A 13,332-nucleotide genomic window follows, 5' to 3' on the forward strand; every position below is an offset into this window, starting at 1 on the left:
GAAGAATGTATAGCACGACTTGCGGGATTACCCTAAAAAAAGGCCAAGGGTGATTGGATGCAAGGTGATCTTCAAGGAAGCGGGAGATGTCCTGTGTTGAAGATGTCATGGTGAATGCTTGTGGAACTACCTAAAACTCCTAGTGTAGTTGGAATGCAAGGACTCTTCGAGAAGACGGAAGACGTTCCGATGGCTGAAGAGGTTGAGGTAAAGGCTTGTGGAACTACCTAAAATTCCTAGCGTAGTTGGACTGCAAGTACCTTCGAGAAGGCGGAAGACATTCCGATGGCTGAAGAGGTTAGGGTGTAAACTTGTGGAGCTACTTGGTGTAGTGGGAACAAGGGAAATAGCAGCAAGGTGTTGATGTTAAATGGGCATCATCACTAATTTGGAGTCAAGGTGGAGATTGTTGTGAAAGTGACTCAAAATTGGAGTTTGGAGGCCAAAAATTGATGTTTGCTGAAAGTACAAATCGGGGCCCGAATGGCAAAAATCGGGGCCCGATTTTGGCTGTCTTTGGGAGCAGTTTGGTACTGAAAAAATCGGCGCCCGAATGGTAAAAATCGGGGCCCGATTTTGCGTGCTGTTATTTTTCAGAAACGTATTTTTTGGGCCAGATTTGGTACAATTTTATGGGAGTTTCTTTTACTATAAATATAGGCATTGTATCAGTGTAAACCTGGAGATAGAGGGGGCTGAAACAAGGGTTTAGAAAGGCAACAACAAAACTAGGGTTTGTATAAAGTTTGTCTCTTTGGAGCAAACACTAGGTTTTGAGGGTTGATTCACCTTGGGAAACACTATTAGGATTGAGTCTCTTGGTTACGGGAAGAGGCTGGGATTTGGGTAGAATTAGGCGGGAGACTTATTCTTGTAATCCATCTCTTTTGTAACGTTATTCATCATATAGTGGAACGGAGGGCTGCTCTCTCCCCCAGTCTAGGTCAATTTGGACCGAACTGGGTAAACAGATTCTTTGTGTTCTCTCTTCTTCTTTTCTCTTGCTGTGTTGTTTTCTACTTTTGGCTTGTGATTATAATTGTTCTATTCACTTTGATTATTGGTTGCTTTATTATCCCTTGCTCCACACATCAAGTTGTTATTGGTGTGAGTTTTCTCATCGAATCCGCACCAGAAGGAATATACACAATCTAGTAAATAAAAATAGACAAGAAAAATACTTCATTCAAAAGTTCACTCTTGAATTGGTTGATTTGTTTTCATAATATCCAATTATTGCGACACAATGGACATGAGAGAGATGATTGACGACTTATGCATCTTTTGAGCCATTGGAAAATACACTCTTTATGAAAAACATGCAAACATTTAGTCATAACGTGTTCTGACTTTGATCCATTAAAGAGCTTTTCCAAACAAATTGTACATTTATCAGTAGAGTAACAAGATGAATCATCCATTCCAACCTTTTTCAACCTATCCACAACAAGTAGGGCTTTCACAGCATCATTATCTTCAATATACCATGTAGTGACATCAAGGCTCACGTCTATCTCCCACATATTACGACATTCATCATCGCCATTAGCGACCATCTCCCTAGCATATTCACCAATCTGGGGCAATATTTCTTGTAATATGTGAGAAGAAATAGGCACAAAGGAAAAAGAGTCGTTTAAGAAGATGTTGTCTTCCCTATCTAATATTGTAATTTCATTACACTTACATAAGATATTAGAAGGAATCAACAAGGTTCGATTTATGGTGGTCTTATAGTCAAAGGATGAGGTTGAGGCATTGGTGTACAAGGGAAAATTAAGTTGGTTGTAATGGAAATTAATGTAAAAGTAGTTACTAAAAGGATCATCTTTTGACACCGTAAAAGGATCATCTTCGATTGAACTTATTTCTAGGTTAAAATTATAAAGCATGATGAGTGATCGGTTATTTTTTTTTTCCTTTGGAGAGTGATGATATGAAAAAAGAAACTAATTAGGTTTAGCTTTGGAGAGTTATATTTAGTTTGCTTGGTATCACTATATTTATAGAGTTAAAACTAAAACTCAAGATTTTAGGCAATTTTAATGGGAGAAATAAACATCTTGATCTTATCTTTTTTTGTAGGTTTTTTATATTGGTTGATTTAAAAACTTGAAATCCAATAGTTGTTATTGTATCTATCATTAAAAAAATATGGTCCTTCCACTCCTTTTGAAGTGTTGTTTGAGTGCAGTTTAGCTGTCGTTTTAAGGGTACGATTTGTCAATTATACCCGTTGTCAATTATCTTATCTTTTTCAATAAAACTAATTAATTAATACTATATATTTGGAAAACTAAAGTTTGTTTTTTAAAACAAAATTTGTTGTTTTTTTTTTTATGTTAACAAAGTTTGTTTCTTGTTATCTTAAAATTGTCAATTGCTTGTTTCGACAAAAAGGAACTGAGGGAGTAATAATTAAATATTATCAAGAAGAAAAAAACGATGAGAATAGCATGAAAGGCAGGTTGTGAAGGTGATGTGGGAACTTCATTACTGGTTTTCTGGCAGCGTTGTTGTCCGGAACGTTATTATGGTTACCACTAATGATGCAGATCTGATTTTCTGCATTTTACAACATATGTGAAGTGTTCATGAATTGGGTTCATGATTTGCATTTGAGTCCTGTGTATTTTGAATTGAACTCTAAAATGGTTGTTGATAGTTTTCATTCCAACAAGTAGATCTCATTGAGTTTGGTAATATAATGTGCAACTGTTTGCGTATTTTCTCCTTTCCAAAATTATGAAACAAGGTACATCTCTTATAGAAGTTTGTTTAAGATAAACTGATAAAATTTATGCAAAATTATTTAAATGTGGAGAAAATTTGGTAGAAAAGTTATACCACGTCACCAACATAATACTTTACAGCATGAATCTCCTCCAGAAAAAGGATTTGAGTTCAATTTTTGAAATCACTTATTTGGAAAGCAACTCCATCCAATATTAAGAGAAAATGGATGTCCCTTTGTTGACTTTACAATTAATTTCATAGTAGATCCAAAAGACCTAAATCGTTGAGATATCTTATGGCACCTACTAGAGAAAATTGTTGCATACACTTCTAACAAGATTGAAACACACAAAAAAAAGACGTAAATGATCATCGGCAGTTAACTGCCGCCGGTTAAAATTCATCGGTCATTAACTGTCGATGATATTATATTAGTAAATGACTGGTGTTTTTCAGCCAAACACTATACGTGAACAGTATTCTTCCCTACTAGAAGGTCAAGAAGTACCTAACTAAGGTGGGTTAGAAGAAAAATTCTACCACAACATTAACCAAATAGAGTACTTTTTAATAAACTAGATAGATGGAGATATCCCCTCGAAAAAAGATAGATGGATATATGATCAGTATCATCTCTCTTTCTTTCCTTTTTTCCATTTTCCTCTTATCTATCAATATGAAGGTGCTATAAAAATGCCATTAAAAGATGATCCTATAAAAGTTATACTAATCTGCACAATTGGTGATATAGCCTACATTTCACACCATGGTAATCCCTTTCTACCACATTATTTTTCCCTATAAAATCTCAACCATAAAATAATCATACTCCATTTTTATTTTCCGATTGTACCAATTTTCATTGTCCCATACAAATCCACCAGTGCAACCTAATCATCAAACAAATGCTCCATTTACCATTTTCAATTTACTAGTAAACTCGCATGTCTCAGATGATCTTTACCTTACATAATATTATACTATATCTAGAAAATTAAACATCAAGTATAATGATTTTCTAAGACATTTATTTCCTAACAGAAATTTTCCTAACAAATGCATTGCTTTAATCGACACAAAAAAAAAAAAAAAAAAAAAAAAACAGTTGTCTAGAAAGCCAATAAATAAATGAAACAGGATATTTTACCCTTTTGGGTAGCATTATAACATTGACTAAAACATTCTGATTATTGACTCTAAAAAGCCATATTTGAGGCATATAAACCATATAAAGATCTTAAAATACTTATAATGTACATCATATAATATAAAGTTTTAAAACTAGAAAGAAAGCTGCTCATAGGGAGAAAATGAGCTCATTGATCCATAACCACATTCTGAAAGGTTGTCCAAAAAATATAGCTAGTTATTTCAAACCACTAAAAACTTCAACAACAAAAAAACTCCCAAGGATGTTCTAGAAACCAAACCTTTCAGCCATATTTCTATAGTTAAAAAACAAAACAATAACCTTCTTCAGCCATATTTCTATAGTAAACTTTTGTTAATTCCACCAGTTCCAGTTGCAAAAAGGAAATTCGTCTAATATCCCTTCTTCAGCCTGTATATATTTGCTGAATATTTTTAACTATACTGCCAAGCTAGTTGAGTAAATTGTGTTCCAAAAGAAGAACTGTATTATGTATCAAAAGAAAGAGTTTGTTGCCTTTGGCCTCCACTGTTCTAACTCTGTACTTCTCCTGTATTTGTTTCTGAAACTAAGTCACTTCCTATTTTTCATTTTCCATTGGAAATGCAAATGGACTGTCGGGGAGATTGAGTCCTTCGTTGCTGCATAAAATTACAAACATAAATATATAAAGAAATAAATAAATATGATCGTCATCATCATAGTTAACAAAATATGATTTATGTCAAGATAGGTGTAGCAATCGTACTGCATGTAAGGAGACAAACAACGCCACCATTCACTGAAATTTTAGTTGCAGATGGCGGAAAAAAAAGTGGTTTGTTCAAATTCTGTTATGCAACAGTGCTACTATTTCCCAATTTTGAACCAATACCATATTGCAGAACAATATATTCAAATTCGGCCATTTAACAGCACTATACAGCCATTTTAGCCTCTAGTGAAATTGTGAACAAACAAAAGAAAATTTTAGAGTATATCAAATTTGCCTTTTGAGAGGAAGAACGGTGCTATAAGCCTAGCTCACCAAAGGAAAATTGTTTTAGTACTAAAATGGGAGTAATAAATTCAGTAGAAATTAATGTATACCTATTCCCTCCAGAGGAATCAGTGTCAGTATTCTTGGTGTTGTTATTCAACGCATGATTTAGAGGTTCCGCAGCCTGGAAATTGAAATGATCTGCATGAGAAACTATTTCAATTAGCATAACAATGACGGATGAGTAACACATGTATAAAAATTATAAGCAAAATTGAAATCTACATTAAAACATACCATCTGGAACTCTCAACGCATCCATAGGAAACCCAAAATGAGGTGAAATGGGAAAAGGTCGTCGGGTAAATTGCAGCTGCGCAAGACGTCTCCTTTGCAATTCAAAAGCTTGTTCATGCTCTTCCATCAACTGTCTACTTAGAGATCTATGGTTCCCATAACTTCTTGGAACTGCATATATCACAAAAAGCGAAATTCAAAATAATTATATAACTTGATTGAGAAAGCCAATCACAGAGGAAACCAGTAAGGTTTTTTGTTTTTTATAGAATCTAATCACAGAGGAAAGCTATGAATTGTTCTACATTGTGAACCGGAAGAAGAAAAACAATTAGGTTATAAACTAGATTAAATCATACTTGAGTCAAGTTCAGAGTCGATATTTGCAAAGTGATGTGGACAGCAAGCAGAGTGCTCCATTCTATCATGGTACCTCCTGAAATACATACCGAAGTTAATAATTATTAAAGAAAACATTCATCATAGGAACCAAAATATTATATTTGTCAGTGTGTGTGTGTGTGTGTGTGTGTGTGTGAGAGAGAGAGAGAGAGAGAGAGAGAGAGAGAGAGAGAGAGAGAATACTAGTTTTTGATTTTTAAATAATCATAACTTTGCATATTTTAGGTTTAAGCCTTTGTGATGTTAAATAAACCAAGATGCCATACCCTTCAAACTTGTATAATTTATGTTGTGTAGCTCTGAAGTCAACATACCAATAACTGTATCCAGTACTCATGGAAACATAAATACAATATTTAAAAAATGCTTTTGTCGATTAGTAAAATATTTTAAAAAATTCCCTTATTACATACAATGTACACTCTTTCCCTATTTCGAGTTAAGATCCTCTCCATTTTCTATCATCTCCATTTGCTCCATTACTATAGTTCTCGAAATATAAATACAAAAGTATGAATTAAATGAGCCCAAATCAATATAGTCAGGATTGGGATCCTAAGTAGGATTGGGATCCTAAGTAGGATCGGTCCGCTTGTGAAAACACGAGGAACGTAACACGATAGTAGGATTGGTAGGTTGTTGATAGAGTTGAGAGAAAAAACAGAGGAAACAAGCAAAAAAACAGAGAAAACAGAGGAAAAACAGCAAAAAAACAGAGCAAACATAGGAAAACAAAGCAAAAACGAACCTGAGTAAGGTCGAAGCACGGTTGAGGTGCCATGGGACGTAGGATCGTACGATCCTACAAACCAGCCCTCAATCCTGACTACAATGGCCCAAATCATTTTTATACACCTCACAACATTTAAAAACTATAGTAATTGAGAGAATAAATGGAGAAAGGAAACGGAGAGGATCCTAACTCACCTATTTCTCCTATACAAGTAACCTTTCCATATTTTCGGTCAAAAATATCCTCTTATTCTAACTTCCCAGTTTTCTTATATTTTGGAGTTCTGTTCTGATTTGCGTTGCAATTAATTAGAAAAGACAGTTCCTTCTATAGCTTGGTCGTATTTCTATAGGAATTTTTTTTTTTTGTGTACGCATACCTTACTTTTCAATGCAAAACTGTTTTGCATACATGTGTCGCAGACGCTTAGTGACCAAGATACCATAACTTTACAAGCATAAATTATGGACAATGGAACAGGTGCGGGTACGAGATACATGTTCTATGCTAGACTCTACGTATGTTAATATAATTTCCGAAAACTAAACATACGTGAAAAACAGAATTTTGCAAAAACAAGCTAACATCATAAAACAGTGACCATAAATAAGGAACTATAATATATAAATCATTCAACAACCAACATCATAAAACCTAAACATGACTATGAAAAATGACTATGAACAGTGACAATATTATCATCCCCTTTGTCAATAATCAATGAAAAGAATAGACTCCGATTCATCACGAGAAACATTGGCAACTTCAAGAATGGGAGTCCCTTCAAACATTTTTTTAGACAAGATGACAATTTGTATGTGTAAAAAACTAAGTTTTAGCTCTCTTACGGCTGAGCTTAAACATTTTTTGAAAAATAATTTTGATACATATGTTGTGTGTTGCGAACGCGTGACATATATAGATATGTGCCTACTATGTGTACAACTTCAAAAAATGGAGTGCAAGAGGATGAACTAAGAACCAGAGAATAAACACCGAGGAATAAGCATTCATCATACTAGAAAACTATAGACAATATAGACAGCAATACAGACATTTCCCATTTAAATCAGAAGCATAAATTTTCATTTTGCAACATGAACAGTAAATAATTATAATTACAAGATTAAATGAGAATTTGAAGTCATAAAACTAGAAAACAAAACCTTTATTATCAAAAAGAAAAGACAAGGAATTCTAACCTTTCAACAACCTTTGTCTTCTCCCTGTAAGGTTTCACAAGCACACGAGAGCCACGAACATAATGAGGATTTCCCTTGTCCAAAATCATTCTCACAGTTTCAGGATCAGAAAATGTTACAAACCCAAACATTCTTTTCTGCTGGCATGGAATCCTAACATCTTCAACATACCCAAATGCGCTGCAAAGAAAAAAGTATGTAAAACCAAATATACTAATACGTATAATTAGCTGCAACAAACAAGTGTCAATAAGTATAGGTACGCCAAAAAATGTAATAATTTACTTGAAGTATTCTGCGACATCCTCTTCAGTGAAAGTGCTGTCAGCTGGAAAAGTCAAATATATCTGTCGCGATGCACTGATATTTTGAACAGAATCTCCCTTTTGAATGTATTTTGGAGCATCTTCAGCCAGAACCACTGCATGTTGTCCGTGAGGCCTGTAAATCAACCATAACAAATTTCAAACTAGAGCAAGAGACATTTGAATACTTACACATATAAAGATACATAAGACTTATAAATTTCACCTATCAATTAGCCGAATACTATTGAGTCGCGCGAGAAGCTTTGTCAAACTATAGCCAGACTTACCATGTCGCTGGCTCTCAGTTAAATAACCATGTGCTTGCAGTACCTTTTTATATTTATCATAGTATGCCATCGGCAGCGAAGCAATTGACATTGGATTTCCTCTTCTCTGCTTTAAAAGCTCAATAATTTCAGACTCTATCTGAGCTAGTGACCCTGGTGAAATCACCGGATCCTCATTGCTAGTATTATCATTATTTCCATGCATATGAGAGAAACTGTCGTGAGGAACTTGACCATGAAAATATCTACAGTTACCTCCATGCCTACAGTAACCTTTACTGAAATAATGACAGATCTTGAGTGGAAATTCAGACATGTTTGAATTTGAAAACCTTTTTGTAGCTTTTCCACCAAAATTGACAGCAGAAACATCTAAGCCATTGTTGTAATCATTAACAGCAAGACCTCGAGTTCCGGTATTCACATGATCCAAATGATTCTCCAAACTCAGCAATTGCGTTTGTTTTTGAAGTTCTAGAATAGAATCCATGTAATTCATTCCCGTAAATTCAGGATTTGCATTGCTGGTAGATTGTGGATCCCAATAGGAAGATGGAACTTGAAAGTTCAGCGGTGAAGACGGAGATAATGCCGGAAAATGGCTTAAACCTTGTTGAGGGTTGACATTAGGTGGCGGAATTGGCATCATGGTTGAATTAACAGCCATTATTTGAAGATCAGTTTTGGCCTTAAAGACGACTTCACCGATGATGTGGTCAGGACAAGAAGCCAACCTAGCCATTTCTTGTTCGCCATTGTCTTGTAAAAGAAGATAGCCAATAATCTTTCTAGCATTTTCAGGCTCAAATTTCTGAATTTTATCAAACACAATTCTTGTGTACTCTGATATATCCATAGCTCTTATCTTGCTAACACTGAAAAATAAAAATAAAAATAAAAACAAAATTTAGTGAATAAAAAAACAAGTTAAAATAAAAGTGATGTTTACTACAAAAGAAGACAAGCTATTCCCCCAATCACCTAAAGACACAGAAAGAAACATAGATTCTTATGACACATACAAATTACTGAATTTTGCAAAATATACTATTTTCCTAAATTTTCTCTGTCATCACTCAAAAGGAATCAAATTTAATGCATAGCAGAAAAGGGCTATAGTATGAAAATAGCAAATCACACACTTTATCTCTGACAAACAATTCCAAAATTCCAAAAACCAACAATAGAAAATAACTTTCTCTGACAAACAATTCAAAAATTCCAAAAACCAACAATAGAAAATAACTAACCTTAGATCATCATTAACATTTCAAGATTGAAATTCAAAGATACAAAAAAATTTCAACATGCAAATAAATTATTTTCATTTCAAAACAACCCTCAACAATAATCAACCGTTCAAAACAAAAAAAAAAACATCAAAATCACCAACACTATCATTCATTTCAAGATTAAAATCTAAAGGTACAACCTTTTTCACCATGCAAACAAAGATGTTTATAATTTCAAACAACCCATTTTCATGATAACAATTCAAAACACAAAAAACAAAAAAACAAAAATTAACATTAAACCCAACAAAATGTTAAAGAACTAAATTTTTGCAACATGCATACAAATTGGTTCAATTCAAAACAACCCTTTTACAAAACAATCCAAAATAAAACAAAAAATCAAAAACAAAACAAAAAACACAAAATCATTAAAATAAACAGAATCTAGAAAGAAACATACCCATGAAACAGAAAGATGAAAAAGAACAGAACAATGCTTGAAGAACAGGAACACAATGTTTGAAGAAGAACCAACCCTTTTTCTGTTTCTCTCTCTTTCTCCAACAAAACGCACTGAGTGAGTCAAGTAAGTATAAGTACTAGAGAAGAGTGATAAGTGTGAGAGTGTTAAGTGTATTTATTTTCGGTTTTGATTATAAAGATTCAAACTTTATAAGTAGAGGTGTCAAATAGTTTGTGATTTGACCCAAAATTATTTCCTAAATTCTCTCTCTTTTTTTATAACCGCTTGGAACTGCTCAGATACTGAAACAAAATAAAATAAAATAAAACCCTTTTTTTGATAGCTACTACTAAAAAATAAATAAATCTTCTAAAAAGATTAATAATAATAATTCTGAAAATTCAATGTGCTAAATTTAAGGGTTCAACTCTTCAATTGCCACCACCTCTTCAAAAAATATCTCTTCAATTGACACATCAATTTCGGTAAATAAGCACTCAAAAAAAAAAATCGGTAAATAAGTTTATGTGTGTTTATATGTTTTTTTTTTGACAAAGTGTGTGTCTATATGTTGTTTTCTTAATTCTTAAGCATGTTTGTATTAAGTTTTTTTTTTTTTGGTTCAATGTATTAATTTTTTTAATTTAAGACATTTTTTGGTACAATGTATTAAGTTTTTTAATTTAAGAGAATAATGTATGTTTAATTTATTTGACCAAAATATGTTTATATTGAAGTTTAATATTTGTTTATCAAAGAAAGTATAGTATTTTATTTTATATTATTTAATTTTTTTGACCAGAATGTATGTTTCAGTTTATTTTAAGAAGAATGCATGAATAAGTTTTTTCTTAAAGAAAAATGTATTTTTTAAGTTTTTATTTTTGACCAGATTAGGTTTATGTTAAATTTTTGTATTTTCTTTTAAAATAGTTATTATTCAGATTTTTTTACTCCCTTAAAAATAATATTTTATATTTAAATTTTTTGAATAAAGTTAAAGTTTAGTGTTTTCTATTATAAAAGTAAGAATAGAAAATTATTTAAAGATAAGCTGAAATTTAAAACTTATAATAAAAAATTCATTTTCCAATTTAAAAATGATGGTCAATTTAAATTTAAAAAGATATAATTTAAAAAGATACATAATATAACATGAATCATTATCAAATGATATTGTCAAAAAAAATCAACATCAAAATGATCATTTAACAAAGAGGAGGTGAATAATATTTATTTAAACATACTGTCAAAAATATATTTATATAAAATAAAAAGGAATTTAATAAAGAGATGGACCCTTGGTGAATATGGAGCACTAAATATGATTTTATGAAACTCAAATCTTATAGAGCGGGGACCAACAGAAACGAGGGAAAATGTACACCTTGGAAAGAGGCTAAGGCTTTGGTTGTGTTGTGGAACATTTCAATTTGTTTGGGAGGGAACCATAGAATAGGACAATGCCAACATCTTTAAAAATTAAAAATGTACAAAAGTTACATAAATTCAGTGTCACTCATCCAACTTGATCAATGGTCCACTCTTTACCCTCCATGACTTCCTTGTGGGGTCCGTTGCATTTCTTCGAGGACCCACAACATCCAAGCGTTTTATAATCTATAATTATATTTAGAATTTAACAAAGGGTTTTGTCATCGGTCACCCATGAAGGTGTCTTTTAGCAAGTCATATTTTAAGGTGTGATTTCCACTTTTTAGTTATAACTTTGCTAAAAGACACTTCATAAAAATTAGTTTGAGTCTTTTAACAAATAATCATAGAATAATTTGCTAAAAGACACCGTCATAAAAGGTGTCTTCTAGAAAAAACTCTTTAGTAAATACACCTTCTAGTTATTAATATACCACATATATCATTTATTAAATGAATCTAAAATGTTAATTTTTGTTTATAATATTGACCGAAGGATGTATAACATCTCAATATGCAACAATTTTACATTTGTTCGTTAAAAAAAAACTATTTTACACTTGAATCAAATTATGTGCCGTTACGTTGATTAATGGATATAGAATCATATAAATTGTGATATTTATTAATTGATTTGACGTGACAATACATTATAGAATTAATGTTTAAAATAATTGTTAATTGACAGAGTATATTAATTAAACTCTTATAATTATAAACTCCTATAATTAAACTTTTTTTGTTGGCCTGTCACAACTCCGCTCACACTCTCCTTTTGCTCAACCATAGAAATATTGCACCATCGACTGCTTGCTCTCGTTGTGGTCTTGATGACGAGACTTTCCTCCATTGTGTTCGTGATTGTAACTTCTCTCGAATCATTTGGCACCATGTTGGCTTCCATGATGCGAATTTCTACTCAAATATGAATGTGATAAATTGGTTGAAGGACACTTCTATGGGTCTTCATTCTTCCCTCTTTGCTACTATTGTTTGGTGGGCTTGGCATCACCAAAATCTTATGTATTTAAGCAATAAAAATTGGCCACGCGCCTCTCCTACAACATTCACAGTATGGTAGATTCTCTCACATCTTGTTTTGCTCCTATTTTCAATGTCGAGCCAATTTATAGATTAATTAAGTGGAACAACGATAATCACTCTTGTGTCATCCTTAATGTAGATAATAGTTGTTTTGTCACTCTCGTGAGAGCTGACTTTGGAGGAGTCGTTTAAAATAATGTTGGCTTTTATTTATGAGGTTTTTCTGGATATATTCATGACTCTTCCGACATCATGTATACAGAGCTTTATGCCATCTAACAAGGTCTAATTTTGACTAAAAACTTAAATTTAATTGAGCTTGTTTGCTACTCCGACTCTTTGCACTGTATCAACCTCCTCAAAGGTCCAACAACGAAGTTTCATGTCTTCGCGGTCTTGATTCAAGATGTGAAGGATTTAATTGAGCATACCAATGTCATTGTTTTCAATACTCTTAGAGAGGGTAACCACTACGCGGATTTTATGTCCAAACTAAGAGCCTCTTCGGATAATGAGTTGTTGTATCATGCCTCTCCTCCAAAAGATCTCTTGTATCTCCTTGGGATGTATGTGACTGAAACTTTCTATACTAGAGAGTAGTCTTTTTTGTGTTTTTTTTCCTATACATTTCTTTCATTTTTGCATTGTAACAAAAAAAAAATTATTAGAATGATATAAATTTTTTGAAAAAATTGGAAAAAGAAAAAAAATTATTAATTACAAAGAATTAAGCTTTGTATATTTCCTAAAAAAAGAAACTTTGTATATGAAGATTAAAAAGTTAAGCTTACTACCGAGCTAGCACCTAAGTGTGAAATGACTACATGTTCGGTGAAAACAAATAGTAATTGTATAATATAAGAGAATAAAATAAGAAAAGTCAGCTTCTATGTTTATTTGATAATTGACAAACAGTGAACAACACGTAAAAAAAAAAAATTATATAATGTGAAACTTTCCTAAATAATCTTCAAACATACTATAATTGTCACAAAAAGGCTTCGTATATACTATTTATGTATAAAAAAATATTGTGTCTGTGTGTGTATATTATTATTTAAG

At 32.3% G+C, this 13,332-nt stretch overlaps 1 protein-coding gene and 1 pseudogene across 2 annotated transcripts; one reads left to right on the plus strand and one right to left on the minus strand.

Moving 5' to 3' along the window:
- Positions 1-3,877: 3,877 nt before the first annotated feature.
- Positions 3,878-9,958, minus strand: LOC146925150 (zinc finger CCCH domain-containing protein 18-like). Of its 2 annotated transcripts, none has more exons than XM_085710105.1 (8): positions 9,865-9,958; positions 8,031-8,969; positions 7,785-7,940; positions 7,500-7,679; positions 5,522-5,598; positions 5,163-5,333; positions 4,976-5,066; positions 3,878-4,527 (listed from the first exon to the last, which is right to left on the minus strand). In XM_085710105.1, exons 2-8 carry the CDS (start codon positions 8,948-8,950, stop codon positions 4,467-4,469), a joined length of 1,656 nt encoding a protein of 551 aa, XP_085566231.1. In that variant the 5' UTR covers positions 8,951-8,969; positions 9,865-9,958; the 3' UTR covers positions 3,878-4,466. The 2 variants fall into 2 exon arrangements, with proteins under 2 accessions (XP_085566231.1, XP_085566230.1); XM_085710104.1 differs by having other exon boundaries at positions 9,790-9,958.
- A 2,342-nt stretch (positions 9,959-12,300) lies between these two features.
- LOC146925151 (uncharacterized) lies at positions 12,301-12,870 on the plus strand (annotated as a pseudogene).
- Positions 12,871-13,332: the final 462 nt, after the last annotated feature.

Source organism: Medicago sativa, chromosome 5, assembly GCF_051527215.1.
Source record: "Medicago sativa cultivar Bolivia chromosome 5, Bolivia_mono, whole genome shotgun sequence".
In the NCBI taxonomy this organism is placed as follows: domain Eukaryota; kingdom Viridiplantae; phylum Streptophyta; class Magnoliopsida; order Fabales; family Fabaceae; genus Medicago; species Medicago sativa.